This window comes from Nerophis ophidion, linkage group LG10 (assembly GCF_033978795.1).
Source record: "Nerophis ophidion isolate RoL-2023_Sa linkage group LG10, RoL_Noph_v1.0, whole genome shotgun sequence".
Taxonomy (NCBI): domain Eukaryota; kingdom Metazoa; phylum Chordata; class Actinopteri; order Syngnathiformes; family Syngnathidae; genus Nerophis; species Nerophis ophidion.
In genome coordinates, this window is record NC_084620.1 from 46,512,201 (window position 1) to 46,539,700 (window position 27,500).

The 27,500-nt window shown below is 39.0% G+C and overlaps 1 protein-coding gene across 1 annotated transcript in view; it reads left to right on the top strand.

Annotated features, from left to right (window-relative positions):
• The first annotated feature begins 14,945 nt into the window (after positions 1–14,945).
• Positions 14,946–27,500, top strand: part of LOC133561298 (arylsulfatase J-like) — a 19,220-nt gene continuing 6,665 nt past the window's right edge. Inside the window, exon 1 of the mRNA XM_061914663.1 lies at positions 14,946–15,421. Within this exon, the coding sequence (XP_061770647.1) occupies positions 15,156–15,421 (266 nt within the window). The 5' untranslated portion in view covers positions 14,946–15,155. The remainder of the gene's footprint in view (positions 15,422–27,500) is intronic.

Consider the following 27,500-nt stretch of genomic DNA (forward strand, 5'->3'; position numbering starts at 1 on the left):
ATAGCGCTTTTCTACCTTCAAGGTACTCAAAGCGCTTTGACACTATTTCCACATTTACCCATTCACACACACATTCACACACTGATGGAGGGAGCTGCCATGCAAGGCGCCAACCAGCACCCATCAGGAGCAAGGGTGAAGTGTCTTGCTCAGGACACAACGAACGTGACGAGGTTGGTTCTAGGTGGGATTTGAACCAGTGACCCTCGGGTTGCGCACGGCCACTCTCCCACTGCGCCACGCCGTCCCTGCTACAAATGTACAAATAGCTACAAATGAGACATAACGATGTAATATGTACATAAAGCTAGCCTAAATAGCATGTTAGCATCAATTAGCATGCCGTGCTAATCGATGCACACTCCGTGTAAGTCAACTTGAATCCCTCCCTGTTTGTGTTGTTAAACCCTCCGACAACACACCTACGAGGCATGATGTCTCCAAGGTACGGAAAACAGTCAAAAAAATGGTAAATAACAGAGCTGATTTGACTTGGTGTGTGTAATGTGTTTGAGAAAATGGCGGATTGCTTCCCGTTGTAACGTCACGGGTGAAAGGTCATCGCTTCGACAGCGAACAATTGAAAGGGTGTTTAAATCGCCAAATTCACCCTTTTAGAGTTCGGAAATCGGTTAAAAAAACATGTGGTCTTTTTTCTGCAACATCAAGGTATATATTGACGCTTACATAGGTCTGGTGATAATGTTCCCTTTTTAACCAGTGCTTCTCAAATATTCTCTGTTACGCCCTCCCTAGGAAGAAGAAATTGTTTGCCCCAGGCCCCCACTCTCCATTGTGACTATAAATAGTATAATTAGTCTATAAAATTGATATAAGTACACCTGTGCATAACATTGAAAGTTTATTACCTTGAAGGTCAGCATTAAAGCGTCACGGAAGGGCACAACAGACGTGACTAGGATGGTAGAAGGTGGGGTTTGAACCAGGAACCCTCAGGTTGATGGCACAGCCACTCGCCCAACAGCGCCACGCCATCCCTATGGCTTTCAAAGTGTCCCAACTTGTCAGATTATATTCCCAGCCATCTATAATTTGGGTGAGATGTATGATTTATGATCTACAACAGGGGTCACCAACCTTTTTGAAAGCAAGAGCTACTTCTTGGGTACTGATTAATGCGAAGGGCTACCAGTTTGATACACACTTAAATAAATTGCCAGAAATAGCCAATTTGCTAAATTTACCTGTAATAAATACATCTATATATATTAAAAAAAAGGGTATTTCTGTCTGTCATTCCGTTGTACTTTTTTTTTCCTTTTACGGAAGGTTTTTTTGTAGGGAATAAATGATGAAAAAAACACTTAATTGAACGGTTTAAAAGAGGAGAAAAGACTAAAAAAATGAAAATGTAATTTTAAAACATAGTTTATCTTCAATTTCGACTCTTTAAAATTCCGAATTCAACCGAAAAAAATCAAGAGAAAAACTAGCTAATTCGAATCTTTTTGAAAAAAATTAAAAAAATAATTTATGGAACATCATTAGTAATTTTTCCGGATTAAGATTAATTTTAGTTTTTTGATGACATGTCTTAAATAGGTTAAAATCCAATCTGCACTTTGTTAGAATATATAACAAATTGGACCAAGCTATATTTGTAAAAAATCATTATTTCTTCTAGATTTTCCAGAACAAAAATTTTAAAAGAAATTCAAAAGACTTTGAAATAAGATTCAAATTTGATTCTACAGATTTTCTAGATTTGCCAGAATTTTTTTATTTTAATTTTAATCATAATAAGTTTGAAGAAATATTTCACAATTATTATTTGTCGAAAAAGCAGAAGCTAAAATGAAGAATTAAATTAAAGTGTATTTATTATTCTTTACAATAAATAAAAAAATACTGTAACATTTATTTAAATTGTCAGGAAAGAAGAGGAAGGAATTTAAAATGTAAAAAGGTATATGTGTTTAAAACTCCTAAAATCATTTTTAAGGTTGTATTTTTTTCTCTAAAATTGTCTTTCTGAAAGTTATAAGAAACAAAGTAAAAAAAATAAATGAATTTATTTAAAGAAGTGAAGACCAAGTCTTTAAAATATTTTCTTGGATTTTCAAATTCTATTTGAGTTTTGTCAAAGCGAGACAAGCTTGGTAGTAAATAAATACAATTTTAAAAATAGAGTCAGCTAACTGGTAAGTGCTGCTATTTGAGCTATTTTTAGAACAGGCCAGCAGGCGACTCATCTGGTCCTTACGGGCTACCTGGTGCCCGCGGGCCCCGCGTTGGTGACCCCTGCTCTACAATAAACTTAGAGGGAGCAAGTAAGTGAGTAAACAGCAGACCACACAATAATGTAAACATAGGGACTCCTGGATGTTTTCACTGTGCTGCACTAAATCGTTAATCTGCATTGGGCAAAGATGGACTATAATGGACGACAGGTAAGTTAGTGCAATCAAAAGGTGATTTTATTCTTTCTTCCTCATTATTCTTAGCCACTGTCAAGACCGGGTCATGTCTTGTTTTGTCTTTTTGTTATTCTTTGCAGTTTAGTGTTCTGTTTTGTCCTCAGCGCTCCTTCCTCTGTTTACTTTTCTTGTTGCACTGAATAGACCCTCCTGTTTCTGTGTCCTCACCTGTTGCAGCACCTAATCACCCCCCTTTATATTCTGTTGTTGTTCAGCCTGAGTCGCTGGATCGTTGTTTGCTATTTGCAACAAGTTTGGGATCTGGGTATGTCACCCCCAAAAAAGTTCCTGTTGTGCCTGTTGTTTTCTATCTGTATGCTAGAAGCTGCTACCTTTGTTATCTTGCTGCGAAAGGTAAACTTGAAGTGTGCTTTACACGCTCCTAGCGGCCCGACACCTTTTTGTGTATTTGCCTGTCTTAAAGATTACATATTCTTACCTGCGCTTTGCCTCCTGATTGTGCTTTGCATCCTAAGAAACACCACCTTTGTAAACACGACTAGATCTGTAAGCAGAATACGCATCACACTAACTATTCCCGAACATAAATATACAGTATACCAACTTTTTCAATTACTTTGGATGTCAATATACTGGAGTAGACTATGCTATGTCTTGGGCATTACGTTAAAGTGCATTCGGCAGTGGAGGCTCCTCTATGGGGGTCTTAGAGCACTAGGAGGTTAACCCCTTTACTACTGTTACCCCAGGTGGCCCTTGGCAAAGGCCTAGTACCTGACTGCCCCTTAGCCAAGGATACGGTGAAGACCTCGACGGCGGAGCAGGCGGAAGATGGTAGATTTAAGAACTTCCACAACGGCTGCAATGGCGGGAGAAGGCTGCAGCAAAAAAGGGTCCCCAGTCGTCTTGGACTCCATGCCACTGGACCCTGACCCCATTCTGTCAAGGATCGTGTGGTGACTGTCCGTGCTCCAGTCTCCCCATTTAAAAACAAAGTCACGCACAGGCATCCCACATAAAGGGATACACTCGTTAAAGTGACCGCCGATGAAGATGAGTAGACTATACTTGCAGCGAGTTAATTCAAGAATTTTTGTGAAAATTTATAAAAAAATGTTACGATTGGGTCGCATGATAATGCGCGGATCGTTTCCCCAAGATGCAGACAGACTTACGGAAGCAGCCTGAAGGAAGAAAAATTATTTATTCTCATAAATCAGGCAAAAATACAAACAAACAGAAAAGCGCAACAATAGCACGGGAGGCTATGGCAAAGCTATGGAAAAGCTTGGCATAGAAACAAGAATACAAAGCATGGCCAAGCCAAGTGTCCCCGAATCCACCGGGGATGAGTCAGGTGGCGGCAGCGAGTTGAACGCTGCTGCAGCTGACGAGGCAGGCGACCATGGAACGGGCACGTCAAGATGGCGGACGTGAGTGGCATCAGAACCTCAGGAGCCGATGGGTCCTACGCCCAAGTGCTCGGGGAGCCGCGTACACGCCTGTTGGCCGGCTGTGCGGCGGTTAAGCTGGTGGTCGCGGAGGCAACGATGCTGGAGTCGATGAGCGCCTGCCTGAGACGAGGAAGAAGGCAGCGCCGTGGGAGGAGCCGCCGGAGACAAAGACATCGTCGTGGGAGGGAGCCGCCGAAGACGAAGACATCGTCATGGGAGGAGCCGCCGAAGACGAAGACATCGTCGTGGGAGGAGCCAGGGCAGCAGGCGGCTGGGCTGGAGGCCTGTCCGGAGTTTAAACAGCAGGCAGCTGGGCTGGAGGAGTGTCCGGAGCTTGAGTGGCAGGCAGAGGAGGTTGCAGAGGCCGCAGCACCGCAGGAAGAGGAGGCAAGACAGGCGGCAGAGGTTGAGCAGTAAGTAGCAGCCTGGCTGGGTGCACCTGTGTCTCCCCCATAGCACAGGTTGGGGTTGGGGGGTTGGGGGTTGGGGAGGCATCCAGGCGGAAGATTGAGATCCAAGTGGCAGCCAGGGAAGCAGAGGAAAATGACACACATTTCGTGACGCGGGAACGGAGGTACGCTGCTACAAAGGCCACAAGGAGGAAACGAAACAAATGAACACAGCGGGGGAGAAACACAGAGAGAGAAAGGGCGCATAGAGCTGGCTAGGTTCTGCTTACTATATAGGACAGGTCGCTATGTTCTGGCCCAGGATAGCAGGCTGTGCTGGCTTATGAAGGCAGGGCTTCTCATTAGCGACAGGTGCGTTGATTGCAGATGATTGATTGCAGCTGCTAGCTGTAGCTAGACTGGCACACGCCTAGCGCGCTCCTGGAGGCGCCGTGATACAAATACGACATCTTTTTAACAGACTCTAAAAAAGACAGGCGGCCAGGGAAGTGAGGCTAAAACGGGAGATATCAAAGGCTTTCTCTTAACAGTTAAAAATGTGAGAGGCACGACTGGCTCATTTCAGACAAAGAGAATTACAGTAATCCAGCCGAGATGTGATGAAGGCATGGATTACGGTTTTAAATTGTTCGTTTTTTTTGGTTTTTCCTAAGAAGGTAATTTTAAATCACAAAACCCAAGTTGGTAACCATGTAGGGCCATCCCAGCCTTAACATCGTCAAGACGTGGCTGCCTCTTTTCTTTTGAAAGGAAAATAAATGTGTCTTTCATCAACAGAGCACTGGAAAGAGATTCCATGCCTTCTTTGATTTCAGCCCAGCGACAGTAAATACATGGGGGAGAAAAAGCAGTGGTCCTAAAACGGAGCCCTGTGTGACCCCCACATGACAAAGGAGCAACAGAACACTGTCTATGGGCGACGTTTACAGAGAAGGTTCTATTTGTTCAATATGACTTCAGCCAAGTCAAGGCAGTACCGCAGGTATCCACTTGATGCATGAATAATTCAGGACAGTGGTTTTCATAATGGCCAACATTAATATACAGAAGCGCAGTAGGCTTAAGTTTCATTAAAAACAAGGCAATATTATTATTATGTTTGCCCAGTGTAACATGGTGTTGTGTCTTGAGTAAGGATTGGATCCCAAGATGCAGAGACGGGAGGCGGAGGTGAATCACAAAAGAAGATTGTCTTTAATAAGTTCAAAAAGGATAACTCAAGGCGATGGGGCAAAAGCGCACACCATGGAAGAGGACTAAACTGAAGGAGGACTCTCGATGGTCAGCAACAGGTTCGACAGAAAAACTTCTCTCGCTTACTGGGGAACTAGGGAACAAAAACACCAGAAGTAAGGAATGGTGATAAGAAAGGAGATGGAACGTATCGAGTTGGTTGGATGCAAGTTGAGCATGCGGGCATGGAAAGCACAGGAGTCATTAACCGGCGAGAAGCAGCTGACTGTGGTGGACTTAATTAGAGCCGAGCAGTGAGTAGTCGCAGGTGTGCCTAGTTGGAACTAATGGATGGAGGAAAAATAACACAAAAGCAATACAGAGTAGACAGGAAAACAATACACAACACATGGCACACAGTTTGAAAGGCGACACTGTGTTTGGATATAGGAAAATAAAAGGCTTTACTTTAATCAGGTGATTTTTTGTGGCGTACCACTAGATCAAGGGTGTCAAACTCATTTTAGTTCAGGGGCCGCATGGAGGGAAATCTGTGCACACTTCAGATTGTTTTCTTTGTCTTAATTTGGTCAAAAAATAGAACAAAAACGTTCTGAAAATGTCACAATAAAAATATAGAAAAAAATACCGCTTGCAGTAAAGTTTAGAGCCATGACGGAAAGAAGAAAGTGAATGAATTTTTATAACTAGAAATGTCCGATAATGGCTTTTTGGCCGATATATTTATCCAACTCTTAATTACCGATTCCGATAACAACTGATACCTATATATACGGTCGTGGAATTAACACATTGATATGCTTAATTTTGTTGTGATGCCCCGCTGGATGCATTAAACAATGTAACAAGGTTTTCCAAAATAAGTCAACTCAAGTTATGGGGGGAAAAAATGCCAACATGGCACTGCCATATTTATTATTGAAGTCACAAAGTGCATTATTTTTTTTTCAACATGCCTCAAAACAGCAGCTTGGGCTTTGGGACATGTTCTCCCTGAGAGAGCATGAGGAGCTTGAAGTGGGCGGGGTTGAAGGGGGTGGGGGGGGGTGTATTGTAGCGTTCCGGAACAGTTAGTGCTGCAAGGGGTTCTGGATATTTGTTCTGTTGTGTTCATGTTGCGTTATGATATTATGCAAGATCCACTAAGGACTGGACTCTCACGCTTTTATGTTAGATCCACTATGGACTGGACTCTCACAATATTATGTTAGATCCACTATGGACTGGACTCTCACAATTATGTTAGATCCACTATGGACTGGACTCTCACAATATTATGCTAGATCCACTAAGGACTGGACTCTCAATATTATGTTAGATCCACTAAGGACTGGACTTTCAATATTATGTTAGATCCACTATGGACTGGACTCTCACAATATTATGCTATATCCACTGTGGAATGGACTCTCGGACTATTATGTTAGATCTACTATGGACTGGACTCTCACTTTTACGTTAGATCCACTATGGACTGGACTCTCACGCTATGATGTTAGATCCACTATGGATTGGACTCTCACAATATTATGCTAGATCCACTATGGACTGGACTCTCGGACTATTATGTTATATCTACTATGGACTGGACTCTCACTATTACGTTAGATCCACTATGGACTGGACTCTCACAATTATGTTAGATCCACTATGGACCGGACTCTCACAATAATATGCTAGATCCACCATGGGACTGGACTTTCACTATTATGTTAGATCCACTATGGACTGGACTCTCACAATATTATGCTAGATCCACTGTGGAATGGACTCTCTGACTATTATTTTAGATCTACTATTTACTGGACTCTCACTATTACGTTAGATCCACTATGGACTGGACTCTCACGCTATTATGTTAGATCCACTATGGACTGGACCCTCACACTATTATGTTAGATCCACTATGGACTGGACTCTCAAACTATTATGTTAGATCCACTATGGACTGGACTCTCACAATATTACGTTAGATCCACTATGGACTGGACTCTCACAATATTATGTTGGATCCACTATGGACTGGACTCTCACAATTATGTTAGATCCACTAGGGCCTGGACTCTCGGACTATTATGTTAGATCCACTATGGACTGGACTCTCACAATATTATTCTAGATCAACTCTTGAATGGACCCTCGGACAATTATGTTAGATCTACTATGGACTGGACTCTCACTATTATGTTAGATCCACTATGGACCGGACTCTCACAATATTATGCTAGATCTACTAGGGACTGGACTCTCAGACTATTATGTTAAATCCACTATGGACTGGACTCTCACACTATTATGTTAAATCCACTATGGACTGGACTCTCACACTATTACGTTAGATCCACTATGGACTGGACCCTCACGCTATGATGTTAGATCCACTATGGACTGGACTCTCACAATATTATGTTAGATACACTATGGACTGGACTCTCACTATTATGTTAGATCCACTATGGACTAGACTCTCACAATATTATGCTAGATCCACTATGGGACTGGACTTTCACTATTATGTTAGATCCACTATGGACTGCACTCTCTCAATATTATGCTGGATCCACTATGGACTGGACTCTCTGACTATTATGTTAGATCTACTATGGACTGGACTCTCACTATTATGTTAGATCCACTATGGACTGGACTCTCTCAATATTATGTTAGATCCACTATGGACTGGACTCTCGGACTATTACGTTAGATCCACTATGGACTTGACTCTCACACTATTATGTTAGATCCACTATGGACTGGACTCTCACACTATTATGTTAGATCCACTATGGACTGGACTCTCGGACTATTATGTTAGATCCACTATGGACTTGACTCTCACAATATTATGCTAGATCCACTATGGGACTGGACTTTCACTATTATGTTGGATCCACTATGGACTGGACTCTCACAATATTATGCTAGATCCACTATGGGACTGGACTTTCACTATTATGTTAGATCCACTATGGATGGCACTCTCTAGATATTATGCTAGATCCACTATGGACTGGACTCTCGGACTATTATGTCAGATCTACTATGGACTGGACTCTTACTATTATGTTAGATCCACTATGGACTGGACTCTTACTATTACGTTAGATCCACTATGGACTGGACCCTCACGCTATGATGTTAGATCCACTATGGACTGGACTCTCACAATATTATGTTAGATACACTATGGACTGGACTCTCACTATTATGTTAGATCCACTATGGACTAGACTCTCACAATATTATGCTAGATCCACTATGGGACTGGACTTTCACTATTATGTTAGATCCACTATGGACTGCACTCTCTCAATATTATGCTGGATCCACTATGGACTGGACTTTCTGACTATTATGTTAGATCTACTATGGACTGGACTCTCACTATTATGTTAGATCCACTATGGACTGGACTCTCTCAATATTATGTTAGATCCACTATGGACTGGACTCTCGGACTATTACGTTAGATCCACTATGGACTTGACTCTCACACTATTATGTTAGATCCACTATGGACTGGACTCTCACACTATTATGTTAGATCCACTATGGACTGGACTCTCGGACTATTATGTTAGATCCACTATGGACTTGACTCTCACAATATTATGCTAGATCCACTATGGGACTGGACTTTCACTATTATGTTGGATCCACTATGGACTGGACTCTCACAATATTACGCTAGATCCACTATGGGACTGGACTTTCACTATTATGTTAGATCCACTATGGATGGCACTCTCTAGATATTATGCTAGATCCACTATGGACTGGACTCTCGGACTATTATGTCGGATCTACTATGGACTGGACTCTTACTATTATGTTAGATCCACTATGGACTGGACTCTTACTATTACGTTAGATCCACTATGGACTGGACTCTCACAATATTATGTTAGATCCACTATGGACTGGACCTGTAAAAGGTTATAGTGTCTTTTAGGTTCATTCTGGGGGGACATGGTTCAATATTGGTGGTTGAATAAAAGTATATTTAAGTCAAAATGTGGGTTTAGATCTTGGAATGTCGTCGAGAGTTTGTGCAGCCCTCTACGACACTTGTGATGAATGCCTTTAGGTTGATTGATTGGTATTTGAACAATTCCTTTCTCGCCCACCCAGGCAGTATCTCTTTCGGTCCTCTACCAGAGGCTTGGGAGCTTGAAGTTTCTGTGCAGGATCTTAGCTGTATTGCGCTCTTCCGGATGCAGATTTCAGATGTTCTTCCTGCTCCAAGTACCCACATGTTCTTTAGCTCTTCCATCAGCATTTCACGTCACTTTGAACATTCAGTTTGCATTTGTGTGATTTATATAGCAATTTATTACTAAATATCGTTTTATTCTGAAATAATCTGAACATATTTCACTTCATAATATAACATAGCAATGTCATTCTTGTAAAATCTGTTTCTTACATTATACTAACTGCAAAACCAGTGAAGTTGGCACGTTGTGTAAATGGGAAATAAAAAACAGAATACAATGATTTGCAAATCCTTTTCAACTTATAGTAATTGAATAGAATGCAAAGCAAAGATAACTTGTTATTTTTTGCAAATATTAAGTCATTTGGAATTTGATGCCTGCAAGATGTTTCAAAAAAGCTGGCATAAGTTGCAAAAAAGACTGACAAAGTTGAGGAATGCTCATCAAACGCTTATTTGGAACATCCCGCAGGTGAACAGGCTAATTGGGAATAGGTGGGTGTCATGGTTGGGTATAAAAGCAGCTTACATGAAATGCTCAGTCATTCACAAATGAGGATGGGGCGAGGGTCACCACTTTGTGATCAAATGCGTGAGCAAATTGTCGAACAGTTTAAGAACAACATTTGTCAACAAGCTATTGCAAGGAATTTCACCATCTACCGTCCGTAATATCATCAAAAGGTTTTAGAGAATCTGGAGGAATCCCTGCACGTACGTGATGATATTACGTACCTTCGATCCCTCAGGCGGTTACTGCATCAAGAAGTGACATCAGTGTGTAAAGGATATCACCACATGGGCTTAGGAACACTTCAGAAAACCACTGTCAGTAACTACAATCGGTCGCTACATCTGTAAGTGCAAGTTAAATATCTACTATGCAAAGCGAAAGCCATTTATCAACAACACCCAAAAACGCCGCCAGCTTCGCTGGGCCCGAGCTCATCTAAAATGGACTGATGCAAAGTGTAAATGTGTTCTGTGGTGTAGCAAATCCACATTTAAAATAGTTTTTGGAAACTGTGGACATCATGTCCTCCGGACCAAAGAGGAAAAGAACCTTCCGGATTGTTCTAGGCGCAAAGTTGAAAAGCCAGCATCTGTGATGGTATGGGGGTTTATTAGTGCCCAAGGCATGGGTAACTTACACATCTGTGAAGGCACCATTAATGCTGAAAGGTAAATACTGTCAGGCTGGGTAAAGAGGATAGGACTCAGATGCAGAGTAGGGAACTTTGACAGGCTTTTATTTTGATAACTTCCTTTCACCTCCAAAGTCAAGGAATTACAATATCTATATTAACCAAAAAACTAATCGGCGAAAAAGGTTCCAAAAAAAGGAACAACCGAAAATCACTCCGAACGGAGGAAAACACAAAAGCAAGGACGAACTACAATTGGCGCCGTATGCTATAAAATGTATTAACAAAAAACACTCCAACAGGAGGAAGAAACAACAGCTATGAACAATTCTACACTATCTGATCTAATAAAGTTTTAACAAAAAATGTCACTCAAATATGAGGAAAGAATGAAAAATAACTGAATAAACGAAATAACCAAAACCACTCTGCTGAGGAGGAAGAAAGGAAAACTCAAAATAGTAACAAAGGGATTAAGGATCAAGGAACATAAGCATGAGACGAGGCAAGGTGAGGGAAGGCATGGACATGGACATGGACGCTAGAGAGCACGAATAAACGAAACAATCTGGCAAGGAAGAAAGGGAGGAGTGGGCTTATAAGACACATGAGGGTAATAGGGAACAGTTGGAAACAATCATGGAACAGGGATGACGTCATAATCATGACACAAAAGGAAGGGCAAGTGACCTGAAACGAGAGGAGAGTTTTTTTTCATACATCCATCCATTTTCTACCGCTTATCCCCTTTAGGGTCGCGGGGGGTACTTTTCAAACTACAACATGCATATCATAAGACAGAAAAAAACAAAACAAGACATCCCTCACCGTGGTGTGACACATACAGGTTTTGGAGCAACATATGTCGTCATCCAAGCAACATTATCATGGACGCCCCTGCTTATTTCAGCAAGACAATGCCAAGCCTTGTGTTACAACAGCATTGCTTCATAGTAGAATAATGCGGCTACCAGACGAGCCTCCCTGTAGTCCAGTCCAGTCTCCTATTGAAAATGTGTGGCACATTATAAAGCCTAAAATACTACAACGGAGACTCCGGACTGTTGAACAACTTTAGCTGTACATCAAGCATGAATGGGAAAGAATTCCGGCTGAAAAGCTTCAAAAATGGGTCTCCTCGGTTCCCAAACGTTTACTGATTCTTGTTAAAAGGAAAGGCCATGTAACACAGTGGTAAAAATGCCCCTGTGCCAATATTTTTGCAATGTGTTGCTGCCATTAAATTCTAAGTTAATGATTATCTGAAAAAAAAGAGGTTTCCTTGTTGAAACATTAAATATCTTGTCTTCGCAGTCTATTGAATTGATTATAGGGTTAAAATTGATTTGCAAATCACTCTATTCTGTTTTTATTTAAGAATTACACAATATGCAAACTTCACTGGTTTTTGGGTTTTGTACATACTTTTTTGGGTCAATTAAGACTTTAATCTAAAAGTGAAAACATAGTTCTACATCTGTACAATTTTCTTGAGCTATTTAACGTATGAAGATACAACTTTAACATGCATTTTCTGTGCAGAATTGTCACAAGTATGATAAAGTATACAACATGTATATATTTTTTTCAATGATAAAGCCGTACAGTATGCTGTGCGATGTAACTGCAAGGTATTGGATGTGGAATGTGTTTGAGAACATGTGAGCTGCAAGACAGGACTTGCAGCAGCCGGATTACACGTTGCAGCTCTGACATGATACACAGGGGGAAAGTGGGGGTTGGGGCTTGGGGGTGGGCACCCTGAGCTCTCCCCAATCAGCTGCCAAAGCTGCCGAGTGTGTTGCCACAAATGTGTCCTCGCTACGAGGCTGTGTTTATTTGTCTAAATCCCATAATCGAGTATTATAACGGCAATACTCTGTTTCGTGGGTCATTTTTCAGTCACTAAAGCATGGAACGTCCATCCATCCATCCATTTTATACCGCTTGTCCCTTTTGGGGTCGAGGGTCGCCACCTCATCACACTATTACAACGGTGGCAAAATAGCTGTCTCAATAATCATAGTCACATACTTAATCTGTGTGGTGGTAAGCGGGATTGGAAATAAATATTGGACCCAAGGAGCATGTTACATTTTTTTTTTTTAATATTTAGCAAAATGTTCTACTTTTCTACTATCGTACACATTTTTGATGATGTAAAACATATTTCAGAATCACATTGTGTCATTATTATAGTATTAATTTAGTGTGCTCATTATTAATTGTTACCAAAACGACAAAAAAGAGCAATCAAAAATGATAAAACTATTTCGCGAGATCACTAACTGACATATATGTATATATATATATATATATATATACAGTGGGGCAAAAAAGTATTTAGTCAGCCACCGATTGTGCAAGTTCTCCCACTTAAAATGATGACAGAGGTCTGTAATTTTCATCATAGGTACACTTCAACTGTGAGAGACAAAATGTGAAAAAAAATCCAGGACTTCCCATTGTAGGAATTAAAAATAATTTATTTATAAATTATGGTGGAAAATAAGTATTTGGTCAACCATTCAAAGCTCTCACTGATCGAAGGATGTTTTGGCTCAAAATCTCACGAAAAATGGCCCCATTCATTCTTTCCTTAACACGAATCAATCGTCCTGTCGCCTTAGCAGAAAAACAGCCCCAAAGCATGATGTTTCCACCCCCATGCTTCACAGTAGGTTTGGTGTTCTTGGGATGCGACTCAGTATTCTTCTTCCTACAAACACCACGAGTTGAGTTTATACCAAAAAGTTCTAATTTGGTTTCATCTGACCACATGACATTCTCCCATTCCTCTGCTGTATTATCCATGTATCCATTTTGGTATAAACTCAACTTGTCGTGTTTGGAGGAAGAAGAATACTGAGTTGCATCCCAAGAACACCACACCTACTGTGAAGCATGGGGGTGGAAACATCATGCTTTGGGGCTGTTTTTCTGCTAAGGGGACAGGACGATTGATACGTGTTAAGGAAAGAATGAATGGGGCCATGTATCGTGAGATTTTGAGCCACAACCTCCTTCCATCAGTGAGAGCTTTGAATGGTTGACCAAATACTTATTTTCCACCATAATTTACCAATAAATTCTTTAAAATTCCTACAATGTGAATTCCTGATTTTTTTTCTCCACATTCTGTCTCTCACAGTTGAAGTGTACCTATGATGAAAATTACAGACCTCTGTCATCATTTTAAGTGGGAGAACTTGCACAATCGGTGGCTGACTAAATACTTTTTTGCCCCACTGTATATCCATCCATCCATTTTCTACCGCTTATTCCCTTTTGGGGTCGCGGGGGGCGCTGGCGCCGATCTCAGCTACAATCGGGCGGAATATACTGTATTTCCTTGAATTGCCATCAGGGCGCTAATTAATTTACAACCTCTTCTCACTCCTGCGCTTATATAAGGCATGCGGTAAAAGTAAGCATGCGCTAATTATTTTAAAAACCTCTTCTCCCTCCGGCATTTACCAAAGGTATGCAGTAAAAATTTGAGTGTGATGTAAGATTGGACCTTAAATCCTACTGAATAGCTCGTAATCTTCTTCCCTTTATGCGATTTCGAATTACCGGTATTGAAATCAGATGAGGTGGCGACTTGCGACTTGTCCAGGGTGTACCCCACCTTCCGCCCGATTGTATCTGAGATAGGCGCCAGCGCCCCCCGCGACCCCGGAAGGGAATAAGCGGTAGGAAATGGATGGATGGATGGATGAAATCAGCCTCCTCCATTTTGAAAATGATGATGTCACGAGTTTGACCCGGCAATATATATATATATATATATATATATATATATATATATATATATATATTATTCTTATTCTTATTATTTTTTTTATATATATATGTGTGTATGTATGTATATATGTATGAAAAAAATGTATATAAATGAACTAATTACTTAAAAATAATTATGATTATAATTTTTAGACGGGACGGGACAAGCGGTAGAAAATAAATGGATGGATGGATTTTTGGACATGTTTCCGCACCTTTTGAAATAACATTTTGATTGAAAACTGTGATTCTCCTCCACTAGAGGGCGTTGACCCCCTTTTTATTTTTCCCTCAAAAGCGGGACTTGCCCACTGAACTCTTCTCACGCACCCACGCGAACACGCGCGCGCGTGCACGCACCCACGAACACTGTTTTCAAACATGATGGAAGACATCTGCTGCGGACGACTCTGTTGGACCCACGCCACCTTCACGTCTGTCACGCCTCGGGTGGAAAGGAGGCTCACACGATGAGTAACTTATCCACGCAACTCTCGGCACGACGTTCACGTCCGCACCTCCGTGGGTATTGACGACCTCGCTCGTAAAATATGTCGCTCATGTGGAGTTTGTTCCTGGGCGTGATGGTGTCGTGTCAGGCGCGGGGCGGCCACAATCTGGACCCCCAAGCGTCGCGCTCGCAGCCGCACATCGTCTTCATCCTCGTGGATGACCAGGGTTTCCGGGACGTGGGCTACCACGGCTCGGAGATTAAAACGCCGACTCTCGACCGCCTGGCGGCCCAAGGAGTGAAGCTGGAGAACTACTACGTGCAGCCCCTCTGCAGCCCCTCCAGGAGCCAGCTCATGACCGGCAGGTAGACCACTTTCCTCCGAACCAGGGGTGTTAAACTTATTTTAGGTCGGGGGCCACATGGAGAAAAATCTACTACCAAATGGTACAATCACTGCAAGATAACTTAAAAATAAAGACAATCTAAGATTGTTTAATTTATAGAACAAAACCACTTTCCTCTAAACCAGGGTTGTTAAAGTTATTTTAGATCGGGGGCCACATGGAGGAAAAATTACTACCAAAGTGGTAAAATCACGGCAAGATAACTTAAAAATAAAGGCAATCTAAGATGGCTTTATTTGTTTAATATATAGAACAAAACCACTTTCCTATTTGCCAAACTCATTTTAGATGGGGACCACATGGAGAAAAATCCACCATCAAGTGGGCCGGACTGGTAAAATCACGGCACGATAAATTAAAAATTAAACTAACTTAAGATTGTTTCCTTTTAAAAAATAGAACAAAACAACTTTCCTCGAAATCAGGGGTGTCAAACTCGTTTAAGACCAGGGGCCACTTGGAGGAAAATCTACTACCAGATGGTAAAATCACGGCAAGATAACTTAAAAATAAAGACAATCTAAGATGGTTTTATTTGTTTAATTTATAGAACAAAACCCCTTTCCTCGAAATCAGGGGGTTCAAACTCATTTTAGACCGGGGGCCACATGGAGGAAAATCTACTACCAAAGTGGTAAAATCACGGCAAGATAACTTAAAGATAAAGGCAATCTAAGATGGTTTTATTTGTTTAATTTGTAGAACAAAACCCCTTTCCTCGAAATCAGGGGGTTCAAACTCATTTTAGACCGGGGGCCACATGGAGGAAAATCTACTACCAAAGTGGTAAAATCACGGCAAGATAACTTAAAGATAAAGGCAATCTAAGATGGTTTTATTTGTTTAATTTGTAGAACAAAACCCCTTTCCTCGAAATCAGGGGGTTCAAACTCATTTTAGACCAGGGGCCACATGGAGGAAAATCTACTACCAAAGTGGTAAAATCACGGCAAGATAACTTAAAGATAAAGACAATCCAAGATTGTTTTCTTTGTTTAATATATAGAACAAAACCACTTTCCTATTTGCCAAACTCATTTTAGATGGGGACCACATGGAGAAAAATCCACCATCAAGTGGGCCGGACTGGTAAATTCACGGCACGATAAATTAAAAATTTAAATAACATAAGATTGTTTCCTTTTAAAAAATAGAACAAAACAACTTTCCTGGAAATCAGGGGTGTCAAACTCGTTTAAGACCAGGGGCCACTTGGAGGAAAATCTACTACCAAATGGTACAATCACTGCAAGATAACTTAAAAATAAAGACAATCTAAGATTGTTTAATTTATAGAACAAAACCACTTTCCTCGAAATCAGGGGGTTCAAACTCATTTTAGATCGGGGGCCACATGGAGGAAAATCTACTACCAAAGTGGTAAAATCACGGCAAGATAACTTAAAAATAAAGACAATCTAAGATTGTTTAATTTATAGAACAAAACCCCTTTCCTCGAAATCAGGGGGTTCAAACTCATTTTAGACCGGGGGCCACATGGAGGAAAATCTACTACCAAAGTGGTAAAATCACGGCAAGATAACTTAAAAATAAAGGCAATCTAAGATGGCTTTATTTGTTTAATATATAGAACAAAACCACTTTCCTATTTGCCAAACTCATTTTAGATGGGGACCACATGGAGAAAAATCCACCATCAAGTGGGCCGGACTGGTAAAATCACGGCACGATAAATTAAAAATTAAACTAACTTAAGATTGTTTCCTTTTAAAAAATAGAACAAAACAACTTTCCTCGAAATCAGGGGTGTCAAACTCGTTTAAGACCAGGGGCCACTTGGAGGAAAATCTACTACCAGATGGTAAAATCACGGCAAGATAACTTAAAAATAAAGACAATCTAAGATGGTTTTATTTGTTTAATTTATAGAACAAAACCCCTTTCCTCGAAATCAGGGGGTTCAAACTCATTTTAGACCGGGGGCCACATGGAGGAAAATCTACTACCAAAGTGGTAAAATCACGGCAAGATAACTTAAAGATAAAGGCAATCTAAGATGGTTTTATTTGTTTAATTTGTAGAACAAAACCCCTTTCCTCGAAATCAGGGGGTTCAAACTCATTTTAGACCGGGGGCCACATGGAGGAAAATCTACTACCAAAGTGGTAAAATCACGGCAAGATAACTTAAAGATAAAGGCAATCTAAGATGGTTTTATTTGTTTAATTTGTAGAACAAAACCCCTTTCCTCGAAATCAGGGGGTTCAAACTCATTTTAGACCAGGGGCCACATGGAGGAAAATCTACTACCAAAGTGGTAAAATCACGGCAAGATAACTTAAAGATAAAGACAATCCAAGATTGTTTTCTTTGTTTAATATATAGAACAAAACCACTTTCCTATTTGCCAAACTCATTTTAGATGGGGACCACATGGAGAAAAATCCACCATCAAGTGGGCCGGACTGGTAAAATCACGGCACGATAAATTAAAAATTTAAATAACATAAGATTGTTTCCTTTTAAAAAATAGAACAAAACAACTTTCCTGGAAATCAGGGGTGTCAAACTCGTTTAAGACCAGGGGCCACTTGGAGGAAAATCTACTACCAAATGGTACAATCACTGCAAGATAACTTAAAAATAAAGACAATCTAAGATTGTTTAATTTATAGAACAAAACCACTTTCCTCTAAACCAGGGTTGTTAAAGTTATTTTAGATCGGGGGCCACATGGAGGAAAAATTACTACCAAAGTGGTAAAATCACGGCAAGATAACTTAAAAATAAAGACAATCTAAGATTGTTTAATTTATAGAACAAAACCACTTTCCTCCGAACCAGGGGTGTTAAACTTATTTTAGGTCGGGGGCCACATGGGGAAAAATCTACTACCAAATGGTAAAATCATGGCGAGATAACTTAAAAATAAAGACAATCTAAGATTGTTTTATTAATTTTTATTTATAGAACAAAACCACTTTCTTTGAAATCAGGGGGTTCAAAATCATTTTAGACCGGGGGCCACATGGAGGAAAATCTACTACCAAAGTGGTAAAATCACGGCAAGATAACCTAAAAATAAAGACAAACTAAGATTGTTTTCTTTGTTTAATATATAGAACAAAACCACTTTCCTATTTGCCAAACTCATTTTAGATGGGGGCCACATGGAGAAAAATCCACCATCAAGTGGGCCGGACTGGCACGATAAATTAAAAATTAAAATAACTTAAGATTGTTTCCTTTTAAAAAATAGAACAAAGCCACTTTCCTCGAAATCAGGGGTGTCAAACTCGTTTAAGACCAGGGGCCACTTGGAGGAAAATCTACTACCAAATGGTACAATCACTGCAAGATAACTTAAAAATAAAGACAATCTAAGATTGTTTAATTTATAGAACAAAACCACTTTCCTCTAAACCAGGGTTGTTAAAGTTATTTTAGATCGGGGGCCACATGGAGGAAAAATTACTACCAAAGTGGTAAAATCACGGCAAGATAACTTAAAAATAAAGACAATCTAAGATTGTTTAATTTATAGAACAAAACCACTTTCCTCCGAACCAGGGGTGTTAAACTTATTTTAGGTCGGGGGCCACATGGGGAAAAATCTACTACCAAATGGTAAAATCATGGCGAGATAACTTAAAAATAAAGACAATCTAAGATTGTTTTATTAATTTTTATTTATAGAACAAAACCACTTTCTTTGAAATCAGGGGGTTCAAAATCATTTTAGACCGGGGGCCACATGGAGGAAAATCTACTACCAAAGTGGTAAAATCACGGCAAGATAACCTAAAAATAAAGACAAACTAAGATTGTTTTCTTTGTTTAATATATAGAACAAAACCACTTTCCTATTTGCCGAACTCATTTTAGATGGGGGCCACATGGAGAAAAATCCACCATCAAGTGGGCCGGACTGGCACGATAAATTAAAAATTAAAATAACTTAAGATTGTTTCCTTTTAAAAAATAGAACAAAACCACTTTCCTCGAAATCAGGGGTGTCAAACTCGTTTAAGACCAGGGGCCACTTGGAGGAAAATCTACTACCAAATGGTACAATCACTGCAAGATAACTTAAAAATAAAGACAATCTAAGATTGTTTAATTTATAGAACAAAACCACTTTCCTCGAAATCAGGGGGTTCAAACTCATTTTAGATCGGGGGCCACATGGAGGAAAATCTACTACCAAAGTGGTAAAATCACGGCAAGATAACATAAAAATAAAGACAATCTAAGATTGTTTTATTTGTTTAATTCATCGAACAAAACCACTTTCCTCTAAATTCAGGGTGTCAAATTCATTTTAGATCGGGGGCCACATGGAGAAAAATCTACTCTCAAATGGACGGGACTGGTAAAATCACGGCACGATAACTTAAAAATAAAGACAACTTAAGATTTTTTCCTTTGTTTGAAAACAAGATCAAAACCCCTTTCCTCTAAATCAGGGTTGTCAAACTCATTTTAAATTTGCTACCAAATGGTAAAATCACAGCACGATAACCTAAAAATAAAGAAAACCTAAGATTGTTTTCTTTTGTAACTTTATAGAACAAAACCACTTTCCTCGAAATCAGGGGTGTCAAACTCATTTAAGACTGGGGGCCACATTGAGAAAAATCTACTACCAAATGGTAAAATCACGGCAAGATAACTTAAAAATAAAGACAATCTAAGATTGTTTTATTTGTTAAATTTTTGGAACAAAACCGCTTTCCTCGAAATCAGGGGTGTCAAACTCATTTAAGACCAGGGGCCACATGGAGGAAAATCTACTACCAAATGGTAAAATCATGGCACGATACCTTAAAAATAAAGACAACCTAAAATTGTTCTGTTTTTTTTTTAGAAATAAAACAAATCCACTTTCCTCTAAATCAGGGGTGTCATTCTCATTTTACACCGGGGGCCACATTGAGGAAAATCTACTACCTAATGGTTAAATGACGGCAAGATAACTTATAAATAAAGACAACCTAAGACAGTTTTTTTTTTTTTTGTTTAAAGATAGAACAAAACCACTTTTCTCTAAATTAGGGTTCTCAAACTTATTTTAGATCGGGGTCCACATGGAGAAAAATCTACTACCTAATGGTAAAATCACGGCACGATAACTTAAAAATAAAGACAATCTATGATTGTTTTCTTTGTTTAATTTATAGAACAAAACCAGTTTCCTCTTTGTCAAACTCATTTTAGATCAGGGCCACATGGAGAAAAATCCACCATCAGGTGGGCCGGACTGGTAAAATCACGGCACGATAACTTAAAAAAAAAGACAACTTAAGATTGTTTCCTTTTTAAAAATAGAAAAAAAACACTTCCCTCTGAATCAGGGGTGTCAAACTCATTTTAGACCGGGGGCCACATGGAGGAAAATCTACTACCAAATGGTACAATCACGGCACGATAACTTAAAAATTAAGATAACTTAAGATTGTTTCCTTTTAAAAAATAGAACAAAACAACTTTCCTCTAAATCAGGGGTGTCAAACTCATTTTAGATCAGGGGCCACATGGTAAAAAAATCTACTTCCAAATGGTAGAAACACGGCAGGATAACTTAAAAATAAAAACAACCTAAGATTGTTTTCTTTGTTTAATTTATAGAACACAACCACTTTCCCCTAAATCAGGGGTGTCAAACTCATTTTAAATCGGGGGCCACATGGAGAAAAAATCTACTACCAAATGGTACAATCACAGCACGATAACCTAAATTTAAAGTAAACCCAAGATTGTTTTCTTTGTTTAAAAATAGAACAAAACCACGTTCCTCTAAATCTGGGGTGTCAAACTCATTTAAGACCGGGGCCACATGGATAAAAATCAACTACCAAATGGTAGAAACACGGCACGATAACTTAAAAAGAGAGACAACTTAAGATTGTTTTCTTTAATTTATAGAACAAAACCACTTTCCTCTAAATCAGGGTTGTTAAACTCATTTTAGATTGGGGGCCACATGGAAAAAAATGTACTACCAAATGGTAAAATCATAGCACGTTAACCTAGAAATAAAGACAATCTAAGATGGTTTTATTTGTTTAGAAATAAAACAAAACCACTTTCCTCGAAACCAGGGGTGACACACTCATTTTAGATCGGGGGCCACATGGAGGAAAATCTACTCCCAAATGGTAAAATGACGGCACGATAACTTAAAAATAAAGACAACATAAGATTGTTTTCTTTGTTTAAAAATAGAAAATAACCCATTTCCTCTAAATCAGGGGTGTCAAACTCATTTTAGATGGGGGGCCACATGGAGAGAAATTTACTACTAAATGGTAAAATCACAGCACGATAATTTAAGAATAAAGAAAAACCTAAGATTGTTTTCTTTTTTTACTTTATAGAACAAAACCACTTTCCTCTAAATTAAGGGTCTGAAACTCATTTTGAATAGGGGGCCATTTGGAGAAAAATCTACTACCAAATGGTACAATCACGGCACGATAACTTAAAAATTAAAATAACTTAAGATTGTTTCCTTTTAAAAAATAGAACAAAAAAACTTTCCTCGAAATCAGGGGTGTCAAACTCATTTAAGACCGGGGGCCGCATGGAGAAAAATCTACTACCAAATGGTAAAAACACGGCACGATAACTTAAAAATAAAAGATAATCTAAGATTTTTTCTTTGTTTAATTCATAGAACATTACCACTTTCCTCTTTGTCAAACTTATTTTAGATGGGGGGGCCACATGGAGAAAAATACGGTATCAAGTGGGCCGAACTGGTAAAATCACGGCACGATAACTTAATAATAGAGACAATCTAAGATTGTTTTCTTTGTTTAATTTATAGAACAAAACCACTTTTCTCTAAACCAGGAATGTCAAAGTCATTTTAGATTGGGGGCCACATGGAGGAAAATCTACTACCAAATGGTAAAATCACGGCAAGATAACTTATAAATAAAGACAATCTAAGATTGTTTTTTTGTTTAGAAATAAAACAAAACAACTTTCCTCTAAATCAGGGGTGTCAAAATAATTTTGGTTCAGGGGCCACATGGTGAAAAATCTACTCCCAAATGGTAAAATGACAGCAAAATAACTTATAAATAAAGAGAACCTAAGATTGTTTTCTTTGTTTAATTTATAGAACAGAACCACTTTCCTCTAAATCAGGGGTATCACACTCATTTTAGATCGGGGGCCACATGGAGAAAAATCTACTACCAAATGGTAGAAATCACAGCACAATAACTTCAAAATAAAGATAATCTAAGATTGTTTTCTTTGTTTAATTTATAGAACAAAACCACTTTCCTCATGGTCAAACTCATTTTAGATCAGGCCCACATGGAGAAAAATCCACCATCAAGTGGGCCGGACTGGTAAGATCACGGCACGATAACTTAAAACTAAAGACAACCTGAGACTGTTTTGCGTGTTTAAAAATAGAACAAAACTACTTTCCTCTAAATCAGGGATGTCCAAGTCTTTTTAGTTCAGAGGTCTCATGGAGAAAAATCTACTCCCAAATGGTAAAATGACGGCAAGATAACTTAAAAATAAAGACAATCTAAGATTGTTTTATTTGTTTAATTTATAGAGCTAAACCCCTTTCCTCGAAATCAGGGGGTTCAAACTCATTTTAGACCAGGGGCCACACGGAGGAAAATCTACTCCCAAATGGTAAAATGACAGCAAGATAACTTAAAAATAAAGACAATCTAAGATTGTTTTATTTGTTTAATTTATAGAACAAAACCACTTTCCTCGAAATCAGGGGGTTCAAACTCATTTTAGACCGGGGGCCACATGGAGGAAAATCTACTACCAAATGGTAGAAACACGGCACGATAACTTAAAAATAAAGACAACCTAAGATTGGTTTCTTTGTTTAATTTATAGAACAAAACCACTTTCCTCTAAATCAGGGTGGTCAAACTCATTTTAGATTGGGGGCCAGATGGAAAAAAAATTACTACCAAATGGTAAAATCACAGCACGATAATTTAAAAATAAAGAAAACTCAAGATTGTTTTGTTTTGTAACTTTATAGAACAAAACCACTTTCCTCTAAATCAGGGGTGAAAAACTCATTTTAGACCTGGGGCCACATGGAGGAAAATCTACTCCCAAATGGTAAAATGACGGCACGATAACTTAAAAGTAAAGACAATCTAAGATTGTTTTATTTGTTTGATTTTTAGAACATAACCACTTTCCTCAAAACCAGGGGTGACAAACTCATTTTAGATCGGGGGCCACATAGTGGAAAATCTACTACCAAATGGTAAAAGCACAGCAAGATAACTTAAAAATAAAGACAATCTAAGATTGTTTTATTAGTTTTTATTTATAGAACAAAACCACTTTCCTCGAAATCAGGGGTGTCAAACTCATTTTAGATCGTGTCCACATGGAGGAAAATCTACTACCAAAGTGGTGAAATCAAGGCAAGATAACTTAAAAATAAAGACAATCTAAGATTGTTTTACTTGTTTAATTTATAGAACAAAACCACTTTCCTCGAAATCAGGGGGTTCAAACTCATTTTAGACCGGGGGCCACATGGAGAAAAATCTACTCCTAAATGGTAAAATGACGGCAAGATAACTTATAAATAAAGGCAACCTAAGATTGTTTTCTTTGTTTAAAAATAGAACAAAACCACTTTCCTCTAAATCAGGGGTGTCATACTCATTTTACACCGGGGGCCACATGGAGGAAAATCTACTACCAAATGGTAAAATGACGGCAATATTCCATGCATCCCTACTCTTCCGGGCAACATTAGCATCAAAACCCCACACCCCCTCCGTACGTCAGTTGAGGTGGGCGGGGCTGGAGGTGGTGGGGGATTGGTGCTAATGTATCCCAGAAGAGTGGGATACATGGAATTCTGGGTATTTGTTCTTTTGTGTTTATGTTGTGTTGCAGTGCCGATGTTCTCCCAAAATGTGTTTGTCATTCTTGTTTGGTGTGGGTTCACAGTGTGGAGCATATTAGTAAGAGTGTTAAAGTTATTTATATTACAACCCTCAGTGTAACCTGCATGGTTGTTTACTAAGTATGCGTTGCAGTCGCTTTCGTGTGTTAACAGAGGCTGATCATAAAATGACCAGTCGACACGCAGATCGCGTGATTTAAAAGCCGGTGCGACGACATGTTGTAGAGGAGGTTAAAGACATTGCCATCACTGCACACCAGAGGTGTGGACTCGAGTCACATGACTTGGACTCGAGTCAGACTCGAGTCATGAATTTGATGACTTTAGACTCGACTTGACAAAATGTAAAAAGACTTGCAACTCGACTTAGACTTTAACACCAATGACTTGTGACTTGACTTGGACTTGAGCCTTTTGACTTGACATGACTTGCTACTTTCCCCAAAACCCAACGATTAAAAAGTTATTCAGGAGCGCTCCGTGTCTTCCATTGTGTACGCGTGTGTGTCAACATGTGTGCGATGACAGCCTGTGCGCTACTTGTCAGTACAACAGCCAATCAAATTACATCCACGTTGTTTTCGTCACACAGCATTCAGCCAATCAAATTGGAGGAAAACCAACGAAGAAGAGCTTTCAAACAACAGAAGAATAAGTGAATACAATTATGCCATAAAGTGTTTCGTTTGGGTATTAAAAGTACGACTTGGTCAACAAAATAGGAATTGCCGTAAGCAAAACATGCGGTTGGAAGATTACAGACGGAGACGCAACAACTTCCAACTTCGTTCGACATTTGAAGTTGCACAAAGAAGGGTAAGTTTTGTATGTTAGCTTGCGTTTTTTGGCTGAGTAACGTGACTTTATTTGCTGTGGAGTTAAATCAGTGAGGCTGTTAACTCACTGCTAACGTTATAATCATAGACATCTTATAAGGTTATGCAGCATCGAGCGCTACTGCCTGTTGCCGCAGACGAGACGCGGGGCCGCCATCTTGGAGTGGTGATCCGCTCCACTCAGTGCAATTCATTTGGCAGGAGCAATGAACTGTCGGCGCATTTAATTCATTTTACCTCACTGTATACCACTTATATTCACGCGCTTTTTTGTCATACGTGTAACTATGATAAAGGACACATGTCTTGGCGTGTTCATAATTTGCTTAACAGAAATAGAATATTCTTATATGCTATAAGTGACCAGACGTCTGAGATCAAAACTGGGAATATAATTCCAGAGAAGGGGAAAAAACAGTCAGCTATTTTGAAGTTGAAGAAACAATATGATTAGGTTATATATACATGCATATATCCTACATAAACAATGTATGAATACATTACATATCTATATATCTTACGGACCTATAGACCAGATGTTCTCAAATGGGGGTACTTGAAGGTATGCAAAGGGGTACATTATATTTTTTTTAATATTCTAAAAATAGCAACAATTCAAAATCCTTTATAAATATATTTATTGAAAAATACTTCAACAAAATATGAATGTAAATTCATAAACTGTGAAAAGAAATGCAACAATGCAATATTCAGTGTTGACAGCTAGATTTTTTTGTGGACATGTTCTATAAATATTGATGTTAAAGATTTCTTTTTTGTGAATAAATGTTTAGAATGAAGTTGATGAATCCAGATGGATCTCTATTACTATCCCCAAAGAGGGCACTTTAAGTTGATGATTACTTCTATGTGTAGAAATCTTTATTTATAATTGAATCACTTGTTTATTTTTCAACAAGTTTTTAGTTATATTTACATCTTTTTTTGTATAAATAGTTCAACAAAGACCGCTACAATTGTGCAATATTTTGCACTGTTATACAGTTTAATAAATCAGAAACTGATGACATAGTGCTGTATTTTACTTCTTTATCTCTTTTTTCAACCAAAAATGCTTTGCTCTGATTAGGGGGTACTTGAATTAAAAACATGTTCACAGGAGTTACATCACTGAAAAAAGGTTGCGAACCACTGTTATAGACTTTATCTCTGTTGCTGCAACAGCAGAGAGTTTTTTCTGTCTTAACACTTTGTATTGATATTTTCTATTACATTCTTCCTTTAAATGGCCATGTTTACAGTGATTGTTTTATATGTATTTTTCATGTATGTTGCTTTGGATAAAAGTGTCTGCCAAATACTTAAACATGTATAAACACCTGAAAGTCTTTATGTCAGCTAAAACCACCAATCTGTTTAACTGGATTCAGAATAAAACCATTCTGTCTTACTCAACAAAGTTAGTATATTAATATTGTTACTTGAAGACTTATCTGTGGTTACATTAAAATGAGAATGCATCATAATCAATGGCGGCTGGTGAATTTTGTTTTAGGTGGGCCTGAAAGTTTGTAAACCAAATACCTGTAAGGGGGGTCATCCTCCCTCAGAAGATTTCTTTGTGATTTTCACATACAAATATTGTAGTTCTTTGCTCCTGCTTAACTCTGTGGTAATATTATTTTCACAAAATACAACCAATAGTATGTTCATGTAAATTCTTACTTGTGAAAAGTAATCCCCCAATTCCTATTTTCAACAGTCCGCTCAATTGAGCAGGAAAACGCTGAATACCAGCCCAGCATCTTTTTTTTCTACCTGTCAAATGTTAGTTTAGGCTGTTTGCCGGCTCCTCATCACCACTTCAAGATGGCGGCCAAATTGCTTGCGTCACAGCAGCCAATTTTGCGTCTACTTATAAGATGTCTATGGTTATAACGTCATTGCAAACACGGCAATCTGTTGCGTCCACTGCAGATGTTACCTTATTCATACTTATTGTCAAAGTGATTTTTTTTAAGCAGGGTTGCATGAGGTACCTACACATAACGTTACGTTAATGAATGTATCACACACAGTAACGTAACATTAGACGGCGGTCAGCAGCACCGCGTATTTTAGCCACCTACAAAAAGACAAACATAGTCAAATAAAGGTCAGTTAAAATGTATACTATATTAAGAATATGTGTACATATTCCATAGAGCCCTGACATCTAACAAGTACAGCACTGTTCATTATGTTCATGTATTTGTTGTTTTTCATGTGTACACACACATAAACACATACAGTATGAGATGAGATCAATGAGATAAGGTGACAACATGACATAAACTGCTGATGAACTAGTTACA